This window comes from Rhyacophila brunnea, unplaced genomic scaffold, assembly GCF_057557595.1.
Source record: "Rhyacophila brunnea isolate RB1 unplaced genomic scaffold, BYU_Rbru_1.0 scaffold_4, whole genome shotgun sequence".
Classification (NCBI taxonomy): Eukaryota; Metazoa; Arthropoda; class Insecta; order Trichoptera; family Rhyacophilidae; genus Rhyacophila; species Rhyacophila brunnea.
Genome location: NW_028233068.1, coordinates 5,363,574 through 5,387,876, shown reverse-complemented (window position 1 = coordinate 5,387,876; position 24,303 = coordinate 5,363,574). Strand labels below are relative to the sequence as shown.

Below are 24,303 nucleotides of genomic sequence, written 5' to 3'. Positions count from 1 at the left end.
GAGTATTTTTTGACAATTATATATTATGGAATGGTTTTCGCAGGGTTTAATACAATTTTAAAAACTAACACCATCTGTAAATTGTAGTTTTATTTCAATGAAAACATATACGTATTTCTGACAAAGGTCAGTGTGCACTATTTATGGCAGATCTTAACAGCCTACCTTCACCTTTCGTCACTGCTAAATAGTTACTTTATAAAAGACAAGAAATTCAGTATTTATAATTGATTCATTTTAATTATGCAGATGTGTGTGTTTATTAAATTATAATTTTATTTTGATAGTGGAGTTTTATAGTATAAATATGTGTAATAGTATTCAAAACCACGATCAGTCAATTTGAAATAGATTTTGTTTCGACGCCGGCCTAAAATATGGCGTCGATGTTGGGAGACTCGGCTCAGGCGTCCTTGTCAAATGGACGCCTTCCCTTCCACCGGCGTAGAGCTAAAGTGGCGTGGATGAATAATTTCAAAATAACTCTTGTATATAAACAAGTGTCAACCTGTGGTAAAGTACATTCGTTTGAGTTTAGTGAACTAGCTTCTGTGTGCTTTACCAGGAGTTTGGATATTATTTAAAAAGGGACATACAGTTCTTATTGAAAATGAAGGTAAGGGATTAATCAAAATTGATTGAATTAAAAACAGTGAAAAAAAATACTTACACAATACTAGCCCACTCAGATCCGAGTATGTTTTAAAATAATTATAAGTACATAATTATATAATACGGGAAAATAATAATTAACTCTATATGATCGTTTTGTATTCAACATGCAATAATATTACAATGATGAATATTTTCCCATTTTCTGAAATAAATAAATATATTTTTCAATTATACCAATGCGGAATGTATGTACTTACTTACTTCATCATGTTCGATCCTGACAGGATTATAATATGGGCCTCCACAGAGTGGAGGTTTTATGAGAAATGGATGTTAGCCAATTTGCTCAACCTATTAGGTCCATACTCTGACTCCAAACACAAATTATTGAAAATGTGTTTTTCAAAATTATGTATGTTCAATAAAATATTATTTAATGACATAAATGTTAACTACCTAGTAGGTATATTTTATTTATTTTGATATCTTATTCATGTTTTTTTTACAAACTATTTAGTTATAAATTAATAAGGGCGATAGTTGTATATTGTATTCATAAGAACTAATAAACATTCTCTCTTTCTGTTTATTAAATATTTGTTTCACATTGTTACCATACATAAATGGATTGTCATCTATGATAAACGTAACTCATAAAATTCTGATAGGATATTCATTCACAAAAAAGATAATAAAATGGATACTTACTACATAGTCTATAAAAAACTAATTATATAATAAATTTATTTACAGGTTATAGCTGTGTCGCTGTTCGTAGTAGTAGCCGTGGCAGGAGTTTTTGGAGCCCCAGAGACACCTTCGGGCCCGTACGCCCCCAGTGGATGGAGACCACAAGGACCCGCGTTCGAACTACCCTCTAGAACGGAGAACAAGGTAGATTTTTTAAATCTCTTAACCCTTAACCGAGAGCTGATATTTTTACAGATGATTTTATTTATGGCATGTAGACATCTTATATGTTTCTGGGCATTTTCGCCAAAGTTTGTACATGTTTGAAATTTGGGTAATATTATTTTTTCACTCAAATTAACCATTTTTATATAGCTAGCAGATTCCTTGTTCTATTGCTGAATTGGTGATAGCAATTTTTCAGCAAAATATTGATTAATACAATATTTATATCATTTTTATTATGAAATTGGGCATAATAAGTTTCCGTTCCGTGACTACGAAACTAAGCTTTTAAAACATGAATGAGACACTTTTTATCACTTAAAAGAGCTCTATTAGATTAAAAAAACCATACACTTCAAAATAAAACTACAAATAGTCAAAAAATATTATTGAATTTTAATTCTTGGGCACATTTCGTTCCCATCCGTTACCCTATGTCTATAATGGCAGAGCATTTTTCCTTTAGTATTTGAAAAAACCAATCAATGTTCGTTCTGCTATTTTTTTAAAGACAATAATCACTTTTACTAAATTTTATTGGAAAAATAAATAAGTTTCGTTATTTAATAATCAAATGAAAAATAGTTAACGTTCAACTTTTTTGGGGACATTTTCGGAATGGAACGAAATGGTAACGGAGTGTAATTTGTAAAGCTAAAGTTACATGTTACCATAAAAACAAATTTTTGTTTTATGAAATTTATTTGAATTTTTTGATAGACAGATATATATTCAACGTGCGTCAAAATAACAAAACAAATCAAACTTAATCACTAAAATAGACATATTTTATAATAAATTTCACAATACTTGTAAAATAAGGTAGGTAATAATTTTGACACACTATACATTACCATAACTTTTATTTGGCATTTATATTATTTGTAACTCAGATAAAAAATATTTTTAAGCAAATTAACAATATATGAAAAAAAAAATCAGCAAGGGATTCAGTGGGTCTATTCTATGCTTATCGACCGCTAAAGTGATAAAGTGATAAATATTATCAAACTTAGGGTAGGTTTGTATCAACATATTACACTTATTGTAACAATTACACGAAGTTGGTTTTTATTGTTGCAATAAGTGCTATATTTTAACAGCACCTATCTTGCTGCTGTTAAAATATCGCACTTATTGCAACAATAAAAACCAGCTTCGTGTAATTGTTACAATAAGTGCTAATATTTTGATACAAACCTACCCTAAGTTTGATACTATTTATCAATTTAGTGTTCGATAAGTTTAGTATAGAATAGACCCACAGACGCGAGTTCCTAGCGCGGCACGGAGTATATAACTTTTACGAAAATAATTACAGTCGAACTCGGTTATTACGATCTCGGACATAGCGAGATCTCGGATGTAATAACGAAACATTTGTTGACATTTGGTTTATGATTATCGCCATACATTTAATTTTTTCACTGTTATAACGAGCAACTTATCGGATATACCGAGCTAAAATACTGTTAATGTGTCGATCGTTTTAAAACATTTCGACCCTAAGCAATAAAATCCGATTGGACAGGATGCCGCCGGGGTCGGATTACGTTTATGACACTAGTAAAGTGTCTAAGTACCTACCTTATTGGTGTTTCGCCGACAATAATAAAAAAGTATCCACGCATATGGTTGAAAAATCCAAGGTTTGTGAAGTCCGTAGGTACCTACCAGCGTTAATTACAGTAAACAACTTCTTTTGTAGTTTATGAATGCCATGCTCGTTTCGGGGATTTTTACGATGGTTTCCAATTTTTTTATTTTCGACTTTTTGTGTAATGTGACATGCTCATTTAAAAATACCTATTCTCTGATATAACGAGTAACGCTTATAACAAGCAAATTCAGTCGGTCCCATCTTCCTCGTAATAACCAAGTTCGACTGTATGTTGTCTTGAAATTTAATTGTATTCATCAACATAAAATGTAGCTATACAGGTTGATTGTAATCAAGACGTACTTTTCTGACATTTCGTGAATACCTACAGTTCTAGGTATTAAATCTAATCGAGTACACATTTCTGTTAAACGTGACAAAAAAATACTTTTTCATACATTTTTATAAATTTCAATGCCTAAAATGTATGGAGAAGTTTTAAAATTTTGGTGGCGTATAACAGAAAGAGTATGACAGAGCCATTGCCTGTCTCGCAATTATTTCAGTCTGGTGTTTTTTCTTTTCCTTCTGTTGTTTTTTTTTATCTCCATACTTTTATGTGCGCCATTTTTGGGTATTCAGACATATCACATACTTTTTTAATCTTTATTATATTTTTATATTATAGTCAGGTTATTTTCTATATTTTTTAATGAAAATATTTTTGTTTTTCATACGAACAGATAAAATAAAACTTTTTATAATCTATGAAGAACTAAACACACACTGTAAACCCAACTTTATGCATGCCATTTCGTTACTTTTACATTCCACATATACGTTACCACCAATATAGTTTCGGAATGGAAGTAACGGATTCTGTTTCAGAAGTGTTTGAAGCCAAAATTTAGCTTAGTTTTATTGTTAAACCTGCGATATGTTTTAGTATATCTGTAGTATGAAAGATAAGCTCCATATGTATAGTATGTGAAATAGAAATATGTGATTTCTTACCTTATAAATCGTGGTAACAGTAGTGGAACTTCTTAAATGACCAACCCAGAAAGCAACCTGTTCCGATAGCGATACCGACACACACCAACAATTTAAATTGTACATGGCGATCAGTGTTATACAAAAATGTTGCTACATTAAAAAAAAACATATTTATTGTGAAAATTTTTCGCCTTCATGCTAAAATCGTGGTAACGGAATGTGGAGTTCCACTTTTTCAAATATCCTGGGACACACTTTAAACGTGATTTTTTTCAATATTGGTACAAATTTACGAAAAAACTATATATTTTCCAAAAATATATAATGTAAGCTGTTGAAAACACTACGAAATTAATTTTACACACTCAAAATTAATGACGAAATCAGACTTTGTTTATTTGAATTTAGGGGTGGGACATGGTAAAAACACACTACCTTTCGATCTAAATAATCAATTAAAAATATATACAGGTCAGATAGTTGTATTTAACTGACTGAATAGAGTAAATTAATAAATTTGCATGTTAAAAATACATAACTTTCCAATATTTTATAATATAATAACTATGAAAAAATCAATCAAAGTCATGGGACATGCCAAAAACGCAATGTACAAACTTTGGCGAAAATGCCCTTCTACGACTTCACCATCGAATTTATTTTTATTAAATTTTAATTAAAAAATCATGGAATTAATACTATGATATATAATATTACAAAGATTGTCGCAAATAATATTAAAATCTTTAAAATTCCTAATGGTTCCGATAAAATTGAAAATTTAATATTTTTAAATGTTTAAATTATGCTTTTCATACTTACTTAGATATTTCCCTTTAAAAACTAATCCCACACAATTGCATACTATGAATCATCACCAGACTAGATCAATCCACTGCTGGATGAAGGTTTCTATAAGTTGATTCCAGTCGTCTCGCTTCCGTGCGTAGTCATGTACCTACTTCGTTGAATTTAACTATTCCGAAGAACCTACGGTCAATGGATCTCCCTTTCAGTTTTTTCCTGCCTTTGTGTATAACTTGATAACTAGATTTATATTGCGACTGTCTCTTTTTTAAAGTATTTTATTTAATATAATTTTATAATCATGTATGTACGTATATATACAATTGAACTCTCATTCTCATATTACACTCTGTAAGATTAAATTGTCAACAAAATACTAACAGAATTATCTATTCATTCTCGAACACACTGGAACGAAGCAAATATTATGTATTTCTAATTCTAAATTATAGAAAATTAATTTAAAATATACTAAGTATTTATTTACCTAATTTTAAAACATAGTTTTATCAAATCAATCTCAAAAATACATTTTAAATAAAAAAAAATCACTACAAAAACTTATCAAGTACATAATTTGATAATGTGCTTATATCGAATATGGGTTTAATTGAATTATTTATAATGCCAATGCTTAAAGGCAAAGGAAACAATATTAATAGATATTATTTTTGAATACTCTTGAGGTATGGGGCAGAGATAATCCTGTCTAATTCTATGCTAAAAGTAGCTTATTCTTATAATCTTGATAATGGTGTTATAACTGAAATAATCAACGCCTAATAAAACAACCTGTGTAATTTATATTATCATTCTGTAGAATGAAATTTTAATATCGAGATAATTGTTGATTCTATATTTAAAATCGATCTATTTTACCACTTTTTTATTAGCTCGTATTCTTGTTTGTCCGGTACAGATTTTTTCTTGTTTGTCCAAGATTTTTAACTAACTTCTCGATTAGCTAGACATTTGAAACTTTTAGAATATATATGAACACGATGCCAATGCATTCTTTTAATACTTTTAGCCATCTTTAAGTAGAATTGAATTAATTTTCAGTTAATTCTGTTTTGTATGAAAAGTTATTTCGACACCATTATTGGTTGCTAGGGGACTGGGGTCCTAGCAACTGAATTATTAATATATACGTGCGTTACTGTGGAAATCAAAATGAAATGTCAAAATGACACTTCAGTATTCTATATTTGTTTGTTTTTTATTTACTTCATATCAAGTACAAGTTTGAGCATATTGAGCATAATAATTCAACAGAAAATTTAAAAACGTTTTATATAAAAAGTTATTTTTATCTTGTAATTTATTTATTGAATTTATTTGGGAATCTTCATACTAAACGAATACGGTAAATTTATTAATATCTGGGTCGCGGAAATCGTTTCATCGAAAAGCTTAAATTTTCCATGTTAATTAATGCATGGCTTATTTTGGCAACTGTTGCTAAAATGAAGATTTAAAAGTAAACAGAATTTCATAATAAATTCGTAAGTAGGCAGCTGCTCTAAAAAATATTTCTTCAAACTTTAAGTGCGCGACGAAACGCTTTGCGGTGTGCTTGGAATAATTAAAAGTACCAAAGTACTGAATTGTTTGTTATGTCATACGTTTAAATACGTGATTCTCATTTCAGCAGTCAATCTATTGAATAAAATTATTTGTATGCATATCATTGTACTGCCAAGGAAGATATATAATGCATATTAAATTAATTTAAATAATATTAATACATCATCTTCATACCATAGTCACTAGATAGGTTATTCTATACCAGTGGTGCACAGCCTATTTGAAAGAAGGGCCAATTTATCGATGTTAATAAATAATGATATATTATAACTAGACGAGACATATATTCTATAATTTTAAATTTAAGAGTTACACATTATCAGTTACTCAAATCACTTTCAACTCTGCATTACGTACATAGGTATTATGTATTTGCACGATAAAACTTAGTATACTATAGCGAATTCGAATTTTGTCATATTCAGTATACAGTAGGTACTTGCTATTTTGAGCCATATGAGGCCCATGGGCCTTGGTTTGTGCATCACTGATCTATACCAATAATGAAATTTAAGTACATGTCTCTGATTTAGAAAAATTTGCCGTTTTGACTATTTTAATGCTACTTAAATAAAAAAGATAGTTTTTTTTTTAAATTTCATCTATCTGTTTGTTCCTTATAATTCAAATCTACCTGACCAATATTGATGAAATTTGTACAGCTTCTAAACTACATTACTGTTATCAATTTAGTAATACGGTTATATTATGTCGATATCTCAAAGTTATCTAGATAAAATGAACCTGAAAATGAAGCACTAATTGCAATAACAAAATTCATCACAAGCAAGTAAAGTGGTCAGATAACATCGGTGGAGTGGTGTGGTGAGGTGCTGTTAGTGGGGCGCGTTCCTATATCCGGTCATTTTCGATCACGTGGACTCACTTGAGTTGTTGTACATGTCTAAAGGTACTGGCTTAATATTCACGGAAATAGAGAGACGCGCGCCAATACCCAACCGTTGTCAATCTCATTGATTTATGATGAAAAATTAAATTGAAGCTGTCTATAATATATATCATTTTCTATGTTTTGTCTATTGGTAGTGATATGTTATATTATGTATGATAGGTATTTATTATCAACAATAAATTAAATAGTACCTACCTACTATATAATATATTTTTACATAATTTGGAACATCTTCAGAAACATAGATATTCGTTATCAAAGGTTTTTTTCGACTATGTATATTCCTGAGACTGTTAATTTTTTTTTATATAGGTTTTGAAAAAAGAATGTCACACACTTGTGTGTTATTTATATCAATGTAATTAAAAATATTAGTAAATTTATTAAGTAACAATATATTGATAGCAGTAAATAAAGTACAGAGGGAGGTGGAAGAAAATGAATAAGCATACATCAACCAGTGAATGGAAATATAAAACTAACAAGAAAAAAATAGTACCATCAATTAGTTGGAAATTGAATTAAATAATGAACGATATTTTCACTTTTTTCAGAATATTCAAGGATTCGGATCTTCATCAGAAAATAATCCCCAGAACGTAAACGTGGATATCACAGAAGAAGAAATCCAATACACCGGTGAAATTGCCACCACTGAAGCTACGACTCCTTATTTGGAGTATGGAGCACCTGGAGGGCCAAGCAGCGATCTTCCCGAAGACTTCGGCACCACCGTTCAACCAAGCGGAGATGGTGACGACGAGGATCTTTCTGTTCAAGGTTTTTAATTTTTTGGTGATTTTTTTTAACGGATAAAATCAACTGTAATTTGTATATAGCTCATAAGTACGACATTATTTCATTTCTTCTTAAATATTTTATTTAGTTATCCGAATAACGGATGCGGACATACTATTGTCAAGTAGTGGAGAGAACAAAATTAGTACAGCATTGTGTTGTAAAAGCAATATTGATTTTGTGAAAGGAATAGTTTAGGACACACTAGTAACTTATTGAATAATTATATATATTATCCTCTCTCTATTCTTGATCGTTTTATCATGGCTGAGGATCGTGACCATCTTGAAATTCCATTACCCTTGAGTGACCAACAATTTCCACTCCTGTCGTCCTCTGCTGTTCTCAGGACAGAATAAAGACTGTCCCAGTAAGCTTCTTCACTTTGCCGTTTCCTCTGATTCGCCTTCCCTAGAGGCTACTCAAAACCACCGGTCTTTCCGGGTTATCTCATCCGCGCCGAACAAAATGGTTGAACAACAGAATGCGTCTCAAACATATTAAATTCAAGAAATGAATACAGTTCTTAAGCTTAAACCATGATCGTATATTTTTTGTTAAATTTACAGGGCTTCCAGGAGTAGAACCAGCCAAAGAATTCCGCACACTCCCAGGAGTTAACCCAGGTAGTCAAAGACTTCGCAACTCAAACCAGAGGGGTCGACTTCAAGTACCAGCCAGGCAGAAAACCGCTAGACTACAACAGCAATCGTTTGTGTCACAACAGACCAACAGACAGGCAGTGAACGGAGGTCAAAACTTCAACAGAGGGACGGTGACGAGAGGATTTATCAGTCAGCAATTCGGAAGATTTACTGCTCCAGTTGCCACCTTCGTGCCTAACCATTTGAGAGTCAACCAAGCTGCATTCAATCAGAAAGCTTTTACCAACCAAAGGTAACTGATTACGTACTTTAATTAAAATAATTATAAAATAGTTAATGTTTATTTAATAACCTCAGTTACCGGTTTGAGGTTAGCATTCCATCTCTGGTCAGAAATCACTGGCAAAATCATAACGACATCTCAATAAGGAATATGATATGATCACAACATAAGATGTACTTGAAATCGGTATAGTATTAAACGTAATCCTGCAGAGTCAGTGTATGATATTTTAACTAGCGATAACTCATGACCAGTAGAGGGTTTAGGAACTTTGAGGCGAGGTACTGACTGATTTTGAGACCCCCACGATAAAAAAAAATACATTAAAACTCTCATAACTTCCAACTATCAACGTACCTAGTAAAACTTGCATTGCATCTCTTCCCTATCTAACAATTATTGAATATGACAGTGATGGTAGATAAAAATATTAGTAATTTATTTTTTGTGTGCTAGTACGCATATGTTTGAGTGATTATGTTATACACTCTTTTGATATTTTGTTATGTTTTGGGTAAATAATATTTGTTTAAATTGTTTAGAGGCCCCTTTTAAATCTTCTGACGAATCGATTGCGTCATCTGTATCACTTCATTCGCGGGAAGTACAGAATGAAAAATACAGATATACACAACTAAGATAGTATATATTGAATAATATTAATAATTGGTGCAGTATTTTTTCAGTTATAACTTAATCAAACCAACGAACAGATAAACAACAATATTCCAATAATTCTATTATCAAATGAATTATTTTATATTCCAAGTCCATCAAAGCTTTGCAAAATTTATAGTATCAAAAAAAACTGACATTATTATACTTGTAACGATTGTCACTAAATTTATTAATATTAAAGAATTGACGTCTGAAATTGGAAAAAAATAAAACTACAGTACATTATAAACTAGTTGTAACATAAATAACTTCACTTTGTAGGTTCACCAACCAAAGACAAGAAGCTCTGGATAGCTTCGGTGGTCCAGCAGGTGAATATGGTTCCCCACCAAATCAATTTGGACCTCCAGCCCAGGAATATGGACCAGTTGCTCAACCACCACAAGAAAACACTGATCAAGAATTACCCGAAGAAGAAGAGGACGAAGAATTGGACCAGCCACAAGCACCAGCACCAGAAGATGAGGTATGTATCCAATATAAGGTTATAAGTAGTTATCTATAGAAGCAAATAAATTAATCTTATATGAACAGGACACATTTATACTGTTTAAAAATATTAAAAAAATATTGACAATACATTTTATTTTTCCACTATGTACGTTTGATGGTACACTTACCTGTCATGAACGTTCAATCGTTGGAAATAGAGAAAAAATATAATTTATGTATATCATATTTTTATCTATATATAAATAATTTAAAGGACACAACTGAAGCCAACGAAGCCGAAGGTGATGATGCCAATCAGGTAGCCCTTTCCAACGCCGTCGCAACTGGCAGATACGTCCTTCACCAGCAAACGGCTGCAAGGCCACAGCGACTGAGGAATGGACAACTGAGAAAAGCTGAGAAACTTAGGTTTGTAGATCATTTAATTTGCTAACATAATATTATCAAATATCAAATTTATATTATATTTAGTCAAGAAATACCGCTTTCACGGTGCAATTAAAATAAATAAAAATGCGAAATCTTTCGTGTTCTTGGTTGAGATTTTAACTCAGTTAATAGTAAACAGACAATTAAACTGTTCCTCTGAAAAGCTTTATGATATAAGATTTTACCAATTATTGGTAAATAACCTTAACTGTTGATTAATAATTGTTTGTCTAAAACTTTAAGTTTTTCTGTTACATGCTTATTGCTTATGTAACCACTAACTTATTATACCAGTTTCGTTAGAATCGTATTATTATATTATTGTAAATACATAAAAAAAACTTATACTAAAATTTATACTACGCTAATTTTATGAAAAAAAAACAGACATTGATGAGCATATTCTGATGAAATAATTGAGTCGTATAGTAATCAAAAGTAGAACTGTCGCAAATATATCGAAATTTAACTAAGTATGCCAAATTATTCTTCTGACCATAATGTACGACTAGTCATATAATATTCGAATCAAAATCATATCTGTGTGGTATAAAATTGTGATGGAAAATAGGGCTTGGTATCAGAAATAGAACTGTTCAATACTTTGGAAACAAAAGTAGAACTGTTGAATTTGAATTGAATTTCTAAATGTAGAAACATATTTCATGCTATTATAACACTAAAAAACCCAACAAAACATTTTTCGTCATTTTCTCGAAATGATGAATAACGCACAGATCTACTTTTGATACTATACGACTCAATTGAAATATTTTATTTTTTTATTAATATGTCTAACGACATCTATGAATGGTTATGGAAAACAATTTACTACTAACCAAAAAAACAATAGAGACTCATATCTATCTTAGAAAAAAACAATGCTAGAAATGAAGATGTCTCAACGTGTTGCTGTTCTATAATAGTTCTAGTATTTTTCTATACTTACCTATATATTGAGTGTATTTTTGGGAGTGATTAATAAAATTTTAAAATAAACCACCGATAGGATTATAGACGACAGTTGTTGTAGAGTTAATCTTATTTGTCGAAGATTGATTATCAATAATTACCTAGATGATTTAAACATATTATTATTATATTGTCTATGAATATTTAGCGTATTCACCTAATAAAATACCTACCAATATAAATCAACCATCTGGTGACGGTGAATGCAGCAATTAAAATCTGGCAGATCAGGTGGAATGCCTCTTAAAAAAGGCACATATTGATTCTTTCTAAATAATAAGTGATGACTTGAAATTACCGCTATTTATCAGGACAGCCATGGCCAGTCAATAATTTACTGGCCATGGAAGCTTTGATGGCTTAAAAGCCTTACAGCTTTGTATTGTTGATCTGCCAACACGTTTATGTGGATGTGCTTCAACTTATGATCCTCGAGGAATTACCTAAAGTGTGTACTGAAAGGAAGGAAATACTAATGTCGATTCCTATGGTATTAGGCACATCAGACCATACGATTTGGTTGACATAAAGCCCGATACGGAATGGGTCGGATAGTTATAATATTATATCGTACAAAATAATTACAACATTATTTTTTTTATTCAGATTCCAAGCCGCTCAACAAATCAGTGATCCTATCTACACCTACAACCAATTCGGACAACTCGTCAGGATTTTCTAAACTCTCAACCACTTTTTAAAGACAATTTTTTTTCTCTTTCTTCAACTTCAAGTCTATTAATTATTTTTAATTGCAATACAAAATACTGTAACTGTCGTTTTTCTTTCTATAATACTCTATAAAACTCTGGTTTTTATCTAATCTGTTTTGTACCATAGTTGGTGAAGACGTTTTATTATATATTATAATATTATTTATATCTTGAGTCATTGTTTCTTCGTTGCCATTATTTAAGAATTTTGTTATTAATTATATACTTAATTCGTTAACGTATGTATCGTATACTATATCGTATGTAAATATTTATCATGTATGCTTTTCTATCTTTTCATTGTATTTATATACTATTTAAAAGTAATCATGTCGTCGCGTAATTTGATTATTATTGTTGATTTATGGGATTGTTAAAGACAAAATAAGTTTTTCCAATCTTACCAGAATATTAAATAATAGACTTTTTAAAATAAAATAATAATTACAAAATTTAAAAAGTATTTTTTTTCGATATAAATTGAACCACCCTCCCCCCTCTCGAAACCTGGAAATGAGAAGTGAAAATTGTGAGATTATCCCAATTTAATGACTGACATTAATACATTGAAAGCAGGCTGTATTTCTTTATTCGATTTTTGAATTAAAGTATCATTATTTTTTGTATGTTAAATACGAATTAATAGTTAGAACTAGTTAATAGATATCTTGGGGATTATGCGTTGAACAAAAAAAGTAATTATTTAAAAATTATTAGCAAGTTCAAGGAAGCCAGGTACAACACTAAAATATCTTGGAGTGATCCGTGACGTCGGTTAGTAATTAAAGTAATACCTACTTTGATTTAAAATACAAAAGCCAATAGTAGCTCAACTTAGAAAACGCTTCAGAGAGTATTATAAGTGCCATTAGTTAAAATTTGTTGTAATTAAGTATGGTACCTTTAGCATAGAGGTCTATGTGCGTGGTCTATGCGGTTCGTTTTCTGCGAGGTGTTTTACTTTTTAAAATAAGATTTTTTCTAATTGTTTTAATATATTTTCTCAGAAGTGTTGAAATATTGTATTTTAAATTTATAGTAAAATGAGTAAGCAAAATTTTATTTTTAAATGGTTTCAAACCAAATCATTTATTTTTCAATAAATATTACATTCGTTCAACATTTAAAGCATACATAAAACATCATAATATAATAAAAATAATATGTTTGTCAATCATACATACATTTGTCTTATAAAAAAGCGTTAGGAATTTTGAATAAAACTCAAAATACCTTATTATTAAAATATATCTCGATCCCTAAGAATGGCCTGGTCAATACTTAATAGATATTTCAATTAAATAATATCAAATAATATATAATCAGTATAAAATATTATACTAGTCTCAACATCTATAGATTTTACTGTAAAGTATAACTTGAAATGAATTTACAGAAATAAAAACACTGGATATCATAGAAACGTCAGTGAAGAACTTAATATAGGTAACATAAAATTTTATTATTGATCAAAAATAGTAATTTTGAATAAATTTAAAAAAAAAGATTTTTATCAAAAGAAGTAGTATTAGTATAACAATTAAATAAATAAACTATTAAATAAAATTTCAAACGAATTCGTTGGAAAACTTTGTCAGGTCACAGTAGAGTTATATCAAAGATTAAAACCAAAATGTTTGATAACTCGTAAACAAATTAATCGATACAATATCTGTTCAATCAAATGATTCGAACATATTTGAAAGCAATAACTTACTCATTGACTCATTGAAGAAAGAGTGAATCAGTCATTAGAAATCAATACTCGCTTACAAATTATAAATACTTTAGTTAATGGCCTCGTCGATATTTGTATTATCATACAGTCAATTTTTAGTATGGTCCTTGGGCTCCTGAGTTGTATCCGTCGTTGTGACCTGATGAATATCCACCGTTGGCAGGTCCTCGTCCATATCCACCGTTTCCGTTGCCAGAGTCTTCGTAGGTGATCTTGGGCCTGTAACCGTGCTCATCGGCTTCGTAGGTTACGATCTGGATTGAACAATAACGATATTACATCATTTTTGTGTCTTTCTAATTATCAGTTTCACATTATTGCCAGATGTCAATAGAATGAATGAGAACCAGCGACAATTTATTTTTCTAATTTCTACAAAGTACCACAGTTATCAGGTTTGTTTATACAAATCATATCAGTAATTAGTATGCAATATTATATTGTTGAGACTTTCATGGTTGTTTTTTGGGTTGTTGCCACGTGTCCTTCCTCCTCATTTCTTTGATGTTACGGGCTCATTGCATATCGGTTTCTGCAACGAGCCCGTAACGTCGAAGAAAGAAAGAGAAAAACACGCGGTGATATCCCAAAAATCTATATACGACGTGTATACAATATCACATTATTTAAAGGTGTCACTAGTTTTTCATATTGTGATTTTATTACTGATGGAAACAATAATATACCAATTTACGATATCCGTGGTAATTGTTATGTACCTAAAATATATACCTAAATAATTATTGTGAATATTAAATAATCGTCCCTTCTTTGAGACCTTTACCATTTGACTGGCAATCACATGATTAGGTGCATGGCCCCCACAAGGGGGGGCTGACTGGGCTCTAGCTTGGGGGCCAGGCTCAGGAGGGGCCCGGGGAGGCAACTCGACCATATAAGTGAGATAAACACACATCACAAATTTGCTTTCATAGTGAAAAAAGTCGCCTGCGGCGCTATTTTCCTTAAATAATGTTAATATTTAAAATCAAGTGGCTATACGGTACAATTTCTAATTGTGTATCGATACCTACTTGACAACTCCATAATACAAATGGATGTATTAAAATATACAAAAAAACACTACATATACCGCTACACATTTTGGAAAACGCTACTGTAGAGCGTCACACTGCTTTTATTCTTAGCGATAGGTAGGGGGCCCATCAAAGATCCTAGCCTGGGGGCCCGCTTCAGGATGTGGGACCATGATTAGGTGTGTAATATTTTTATGTATTATCAACCTATCAACATTATTGCAAAAAACTATTTAAGTATATTATATAAATGGAGTATATAGTGTTACGCATAGTAGATATATTGTATTCAATTTCAGGTTGTTAATTTACATATGACATAATTTCGATTTAAAGTTTGCAATTAAATTGTATAGAAATATACATTTTTTGTAGTCTGTTAATTTGTCTGGTTAATTTCATATTCAAGGAGTGAATTATAACAATAATTAAACACCATTAATGAATGCTATACCTGTTTCCTGCCGTCAGGGAGGAGGACGTAGTATTGACCTTCTGTCCTGTCTCCTTGTCTGGATTCTTTGTGGCCGAAGTCGTTTCCGGAATGCTCATCCTGGACCATGTACTCGAAGTTGTAGTTGGCGGGCTCCTAAAAAATATTTAAGTTAACCTGTGTATATGAAATTTGATATTCGTTATTTGATAGTAATATATAATATATTATCGAATAGTTTTCACAAAGGCATATAAAGGTATTCTATAACAAATTTATAGAACGATCCACACATTTTAAATAATCGAACAACAAATACATTATTTCACAGTAAAGAATTTGAATTTGACAAGAGGAATCCATAATATAGCACTTAAATATTAAAATATTTGATGGCATTTCTAATTAAAAAAAAAAGAACTGATGACTCTTTATCAATATCAGAATTATTCAGGCACAGGTTCTCCCGAATCCGTAAACTTGTCAATATTTAAATAATTGTTAATTACGTTTAAATTTCATATTGTTGCCAAATATTATGACCATTTAATGTTCATCTCTTATCCAATCATTTCAGAATAGCTTGTTTATCAATTATGTCATTTTAAGATTTAAACTTCACAGAAACACCATGAAAGCGGCATAGCAATAATAATTTATCGAAAGAAATGATAGTTAAATTAAATAATACTCTACGAATTTTACTTGCATAAGTATGTTATGTAGGTCCACCTATTTGCGGTGTTTTTTCTCCGTTCTTGTTCCACACATACATATAATATATTATTATATGTAGTTGATAACAATTAACTGATCTTCACAATAATTAATTTATCTAATATTGAATGATTACCAATATTGTACCGAGATTAATGCCATTGTTTTAAATATCAATTAGATTATATTTTGATATATTAAACAAATTATTTATTTAATATGTAGTGAAAACAAAGTAAAAGAATAAATAAGAATATTATACATAAATAAATATGTATCTTTTATCTTACATTGTGTCCATCATCACCACCTCCGTTGCCGCCGTATCCTTGGTTTGAGGGAAGGTAACGGTTCGATGGGGCTCCATAGTTTTGCGAAGGTCCTGACGATCCAAAGCTGCTTTGGCTGAGATAATAACACAAATAAAATATAAATGCCTCAAAAACATAGAAACATATTCGCCTGCTAGAATATTCCCTAACAGTAATAATTTGGACCAAGTGGGATTAGAATCCACATATTTTACTCATCGGATGAGTTCTCTTCAATAATCCCCTTAGTCTACACAACTATTCTTGAAAATACTTAGCTACCTATATTATGATGTATTTCAAACTCCATTTATATATGGGTGGTTCATAATAATTATGGATGAAATCCAATTTTCGTAAAAAAAAATTTTTTTTTTGTTTCAGTGTCTAGATAAAACAGATTTCTATATTGTCTGTTAATTTCACAATGTTAGCTCTATAAATTTCCGCATAAGTGGCAAAACTAATATTGATAAGACATCAAATTGAATGTGAATCATGTCTATTTTGACAGTTCCTTCAGCAGTATAAAGAGGTATTTTTGCTAATATTAATAAAGCCTGAATATACTTTATGTTTCGACTATTTATTTATATTGATCCATGTACTATCAAAATATGGTAAGTATATACAGTGAAAACATTCCCGAATTTTACAATAGGAGTTTTAAATTTAGGTCCAAATATCTCAGGATTCATTTTGATGGACTTGATCCATAATAAATTATTGTGAACCACTCCACTCATATGGTAAAACATATTATTACCTACTATATAAATTCCCTAAATAATCTAGATGTATATCGTCGCATTAGATCAAGGTAAATGCTTATAAAAAGCTTTGAGTTGTTCTGTACTAAAAATGTCAGCTTGACTGTTAAACATTATTGATATTATTGCAACTCATATTACTATTATAGAAAAGAAATATAATATTATGACTAATATTTTTTTTACCCGAATCCTCCTCCATTGCCCCCACCTCCATGGCCTCCACCGTTGGGGGCGCCATATTGTTGAGAGGGTGCACTAGGGGCGCCGTATTGCTGAGAAGGTCCGCCAAATGATGACCCTCCTCGACCTTGAGGAAGGTAGCTTGGGGACGGAGGCTCAGCCGTACATAAGACAACCATGGAGAGCGCCACAGCGCATGTTGAAATGACAAACTGGAAATAAAAATATGACTGTGATATTAATTAAACACTATATACCAGTGGCGATGGGCGGATATAGGCTATGGGGATACAACAGAAATAGTGCACATTAAACTTTGAAAATCATATTAATTTATATTCATTGAACTGAGAATACATATTGTAGATAGATGGTGCTGGATAGTTTTTACAATTCAATTAAAACCTACATTAAGCAAACCATAATAGATATTAGATAGAAAATATTCTTCTATCTATAAAATATCTAAAATTATGCCATTAAATCATAATATATAACTTTTGATATTTTATTGATAGAAGAATATGTTTTATCTATTATGGTTTGGTTACGCAGGGTTTATTCAAATTTTAAAAACGATTTGCAATTTGTATTCTTAGTTTAATGAATACAAATAAGTATGACTGGCAAAGTGTACATTATTTCTGTTGAATCTCCACAGCCTACCTCTACTATTATGGTTTGGTCTAGGCAGGGCCTAATTGAATTTTAAAAACTTACTAATTTTGTTTGAAATTTGTATTCGTAATTCAATGAAAACGAATGAATATGATTGAGAAAGTGTAGTGTGTGATATTTATGTCAAATCTTCACATTCTACCTTCACCCTTTGCCAATGCTATATATACAAATAACTAGTAACTACCTCAATACAATATGTAGGCTTTTCATCAAAGTTATTTTTGGATGCATAGTTGGCATTTACTTAAAAATTATGTAACAGTAATTACTTTATTGTTTACGTGGTATAAGTATAATACAATTATTAGTATATTGACCAAGAATGACTTCAAAGCAAATGGAGGTTTATTTAATAGAGTTTTTATGAGAAATAATTGTTGGTCTTTTGCTTAACCTATTCTGTTATTGCATTGTATTAAATATACATTTAATAAAAACAACATGATTTGTGACCAGCCACGGCTTCGTATTTATACAAAGACGGTCGCTCTACTAACTATGCTAATATGACGTGTACATAAAAAAGGTTTAGGCTCCGCCTAATTGAATGCAGGTGATAACATTATCCGACGCAGAAAAAGAGTAATATTATGTAGGGACATAATTAAACTTGAACGTTTAATATTATATTGACTTTTAATAGTTTTATAGTTATTTTGTCACTTTAATGTTAATAACTGTCAAACATCTAGTCCAAAGTCATACCTAATAGAATATAAAACAAAAAAATAATAATTGTAATTCATAGACGCCTTGTAATACCTAAATATCGGAACCCGTTTCGGATGTTTTGGGAAATTTAATACTCTCAACAAAATGTAATCATATTTATTTTCAATGGTTTACTGTTTACACCATAATATTTGATTGTTGAGCATTGGCGGCTTAATCCGGAAAAACCTAGCAGGTCAATTTTGAATATATTATTTTAATTTGCCTTTTCGTTGTATACTGAAAAGACGTATTGCAAATTGACTTTTTATACATTATAGAATAAGTGCTAGAAATTGTTATAGGTCGGTACCTACTAACCCTTCAAAAAATGTCCGTTTTTCATAACGCCAACCCATCGTTAACCGAAATTGCACACAACGCGTTATAATTTTTTGTAAATCAGGTCCACTTTTCTTTCTTTGCTTTTTGAAAAATCATCAATCACACGATTATAAAAATTGTCTATTTTTCCCACATATTTTTTTTCAATACTGAGCATTGCAAGAGCGGTCAGTCTATCCTGGCCCTATTGCGTAGAAAGGTTTTTATTCTTTTGAGAGTGGAAAAACATCTTTCACTTTCAACTGTTGTCATTGGTATGACGCAAATAAATTGGAGAACTTTGATCGACTCGGAAAATGTTTCGTTGAAATTATTGCTGAGTAAAAAATGTAGAAGAGAAACTGCACTAATAGCGCAATGCAAATCATCTCGTTGATAAAACACCAATAATTCATTTTTTAACTTGATTATGTTTATTTCTTCTAACAGTTTTACCAAATTTACTTGACGTGTGGGAAAATTATTTTTAAAATCAGTGTAATCGTCAAAACCTGTCAACGAATCCGAACCGCATACACAGTTGCGTCTTGAGACCAATTATCTAGTAATTCTAGTCAGTGTTATCATTCTGTTTCATTTAATTAGGTGAAAAAATCTTTTGTCTCACACTCGGGCATTGCCGATATTACAGTAATTCACGCACCGTTACAAGCTTCGATCTCGTATTTTGTGTTATATCGATCTCTGTCTTATGTATGAGAAACGAGAGAGAAAATTTTATAAAAATATTCAATTTGGGTCAATTTTCAGACTGCCGGCGAACACAATATTTTTGTTCGGGGAATTATCGCCCAAACAAAAAAAAGCCCAATAGACTGGGTTGACACAATATCGCGCGCCCTATAATTTCAAATCCACCGATTATTATTAATATTATTATATATGACATTGCACATATTATTAATATTATTATGTCGATTGTAATGCCGGGTCCACACCGATAACAAGTCGCGCGACAACTCGTTAAATTTTACGATAAGCATGATAATTATCGTAAAATTTCTTAAGCAATTATGATAATTATCGTAAAATTTAACGAGTTGTCGCGCGACTTGTTGCCGGTGTGGCCGCACTTTTAGGTATTTATTTTGGCAGGTCAATGACCGAATGACCTATAGAGGGAGCCGCCAGTGTTGTTGAGTATTGTTTTTTTAAATTAAATATCAAACAAAAAAATATAAGAAAAATTCTTACCTTCATTTTTGATCCTTAAAGGAGTTGATTTCTGTAAAAAGCAATGATAATTACAATATGAGTGTTTATAATGTTATGTTTTAAATATGCGTATTATTAAAATATATACCTATAACTATAATACTATAAGACGAAGATTAAATGTATACAATGATGGGTACGCAATTTTAAATCTATCGATTGTCGAACACTGCAATAGGCCATGATACCCAATGACATTAGTGTAGTGAAACAGTAGCGTAATTAGTATATTGTGACCTCAACGAGAATCGAACCCGGATCCCCATTGAAAAGGCCAGCGCCTTACTCACAGGATACTGGATTCTCCATTGAGATCTATGTTATTAAATACAACACGAAAGAAATAGTAATTATATTTTAATATTACTATTATTATTATTATTATCCCAAAATAATGCATTTAAATAAAGCTTGCATTCTGAAAAGTGCATGGGTTTTCCGTTTGAGGCACATCTGAAGTAACATCCGGTCGCGTGAGAAAAGCACTATTGAAAATGTCATTTTCAAAATTGGATCAGTGAAATTAAATTGCGCAATCGGGTCAGCATTTTATTGGCTCCCACGAAAAGTTGCGCAAAAAATATTAGGAACTGTTTCACACCCAACAATAGATGAAATGGTGAAAGTCAACTAGATTCTTATCACAGGGAGATTAATTGGCACGATCAATTAAATTTAATATTTAGGTTATTTACTTTTTAACTTTTAATGATGCAATAGTCATTAAGAAGATTGCATTTAACACGATATTGATTGGAAAACTCTATTAATGCTATATATATTACATAATTTTATTACATTTTAAGATTGATGAGACAATAAAAATAATCTAACAGTTAAAATAATAATTTTATAATTTACCAAATATATAAAGTGTAAAATAAGATGCGTATTCCGATTATTATTATAAATTAATAGTCTTACAAAATTTTGATTTAGTATTACTAAAAATAGTGACAATCATCATTTGATTTTCTTTTATTAAAAGTGAAACTACTTGGAGGCATATGTTAAGCGACGAAGTGAAAATAATCTGATATCAATGATTATAATATTGAATGCTATATTTATTATTAATGCGTATCAGATGTTGATTTGGTGTAAAAATTCCACTAATGTCCGAATTGGATTTAAAAAATTGATGATGGACAATCATTAAATTTATGACTTTGATTTTATTATTTTAATAAATGAAAACTCATTATAGATACCCAATAATATGAAACATACATTTTTTTATTATTCTCTATGGATATTAAATTTAAAGCATAATGGAAACCGATAAAAATAAAATAATTACAAGAAAAAAAGAACTTTTATATACAACGTTTTTAAATTTTCTATTGAATTATATAAACTTGACTTGACTAGCTTAAACGATCAAAAAAAAAATGTACGTGATAGAAATAATACTGAAATGTTATTTTGACATGTCATATTGATTTCCATAGTAACGCTCGTATATATTAATAATTTAGTTGCTAGGACACCAGAAGCAACCAATAATGGTGTTGAAATAACTTTTCATACAAAACAGAATTAACTGAAAATGAATTCAATTCTACTTAAAGATGGCTAAAAAATGCATTGGCATCGTGTTCTGATATATTCCAAAAGATTCAAATGTATTGCTAGTCGGGAAGTTAGTTAAAAATCGATTGCAAGATTTGTATCGGACAAAGAACCACCGGACAAATAAGAATACGAGCTAAGACAAACGTTGTAAATAATAATATTGTTTCTTCGCTTTTACTTGAAATGCTCAGGTCATTTTGTAAAGCTACTGAAGTATTTTTGTACGTACTCAATATTGTCAGAATTTTATTATACTATTTTATTAATATGGTGTAAAACTATTTGGTAATGAATTTAATATTTAATAAAAGTTGAATTATCATTAATAACTACTGATTTTTAAATAAGTTAATTTAATATTGCTTGACCACCCCAAATGTAAATACTGACGGAAAATTCTATTTCCATTTGTTAATATTTTATTACAATAATTTAGCTTGCCCATTCTAGGTAAGTACATGAAAGTGATGATAAAAAATTCAACACTTTTTTTGTAAAAATTCTTCTGTCAACTGACATTAAGTAGAACAAGAATGCAGTACTTATACAATTGGAATATTTGGTGTAACAAAAAAATGTGGCATATTAGCAAACTTCTCAAAATATCCTGAACGCTTTTAATATTTATATGTATTATGGTTTAAAAAAAAATAATGAATAATAAGGGGAATGTTCGTGAAAGTATTAAACTATGAAACGTTTATTTTTTAGTGCTGACTTATTTAAAATGTTATGGTATTACAAAATGACAATTATTCTGGATTAGTATTATTTCTTTAATTGTGTTAACTATTAATTCATAGTGGGAATGCATTGTGTTAATAATATTATTATAGTCAAGAGGAAAATAGTACTGATGACTCTAATCCTGAGTTTATGAAGTATAAAGTAGGTACTTAAAAGGATTACGTCCAAGGATGTTTGAAATTGCGAAAGTGCTCTAGGATTAGAGATTTCAACACTGTTATAAATACAATTTATTGTAACACTATTAATAAACTGAATTGTTTTTAAGATAAAACAAGGTGTTTACCGTAGAAGTTGTAATTTACTACTGATGCCATGGAGGAGTACACCTCGTCTTTTTATACTGATTCAGATTATGAGATCCGTAACAGGCATTACGAAAATATATCATTTTTTTGGTATGTAACTTCAAAAACAAGCGAGAAGATCGCTCTACATAGAGAAAGGTTTGTGTTTTTTTTTCTAAGCCAATGCTAGGTTTAGACGGCCGTAATTCATACGTGGATTGGTAACAGATTACTTTACCTCTTATCAATAATGCATTCGCGTGATATTGAAGGATAAAATAGATTTGCATTGCGAAATAAACGCTTAATAAAATAGATCATCGGTAAAATTAATATGAGGATTGTGAATGCAGATCAACTTTGCTATTTCAGAAGAAACGGAAAACACCTTGATTATGAAAAAAAATAAGTAATTGTATTTAAAAGATATTGGATCTATTTGAGTTTCAAATGTGACAATTATTATATATTTAAATTAAATTAATATTATAATAATGTGTAAACATTCAATAATTATTATAATTCCAAATATAACTCTAAACTCATGATTACATTATTGTATAATTGAGTAAGCACCTACAATAATTATAAGAGTTGACACCAAATAACTATGCTTATCAAAAATTTTTAGTCGATTATAAATATTTCTTTCGTTCTAATGTAAATAATATATTATTAGTATTTTTACTCATAAGCGGAACATTTAGGTTCCCACAGAGTGGAAGCGATATTAACAGATTTTTACGAGGAATGCTTGTCAATTATTGCCCTACATATTATATAACCCCCTATGCCCTATAACATATTGGATCCTTTCGTTGGATATAATGTTTTATTCTTATTCAATTTTAATTATGAAATAATACAATTAAGATTATACAGTAAATCTAAGTGAATTCAGTTTACTTCGCAATGTTTTTTTAATGAAATAACTTTTGCCCATAAATATAATATAGAAAGTGTTTTTTTTTTAATTAGTCCTTATAATATTTACATTTATTTTGCGAATCTACTATTAAAGCTGCAAGTTTTTGATGATTTTGTATGTATTAACTTTACTATATTATTATTAATATTTATACTATCGACCGAAGGTACTTGATGGAATTTGAATTTCAATTCAAATGGATTTGTGTTTTGTACTATTCTGAAATGTTTGTAATGTTCTGAAATTCTAATATTTAGTTTC

The 24,303-nt window shown here is 30.2% G+C and overlaps 1 protein-coding gene across 1 annotated transcript; it reads left to right on the top strand.

The window, feature by feature from the left end:
- The first annotated feature begins 465 nt into the window (after positions 1–465).
- LOC147066740 (uncharacterized) lies at positions 466–12,615 on the top strand. Its single transcript, XM_085954005.1, has 7 exons — positions 466–616; positions 1,369–1,509; positions 7,988–8,213; positions 8,801–9,128; positions 10,059–10,263; positions 10,504–10,658; positions 12,258–12,615. The coding sequence occupies exons 1-7, from the start codon at positions 611–613 to the stop codon at positions 12,331–12,333; spliced, it is 1,137 nt and encodes a 378-aa protein (XP_085810131.1). The 5' UTR covers positions 466–610; the 3' UTR covers positions 12,334–12,615.
- The last annotated feature ends 11,688 nt before the right edge of the window (positions 12,616–24,303 follow it).

Coding starts and splice junctions, on each gene's coding strand:
- LOC147066740 (XM_085954005.1), top strand. Junction 8,214..8,800: donor CGAGGATCTTTCTGTTCAAG/GTTTTTAATTTT, acceptor TTAAATTTACAG/GGCTTCCAGGAGTAGAACCA. Junction 9,129..10,058: donor AAAGCTTTTACCAACCAAAG/GTAACTGATTAC, acceptor TTCACTTTGTAG/GTTCACCAACCAAAGACAAG.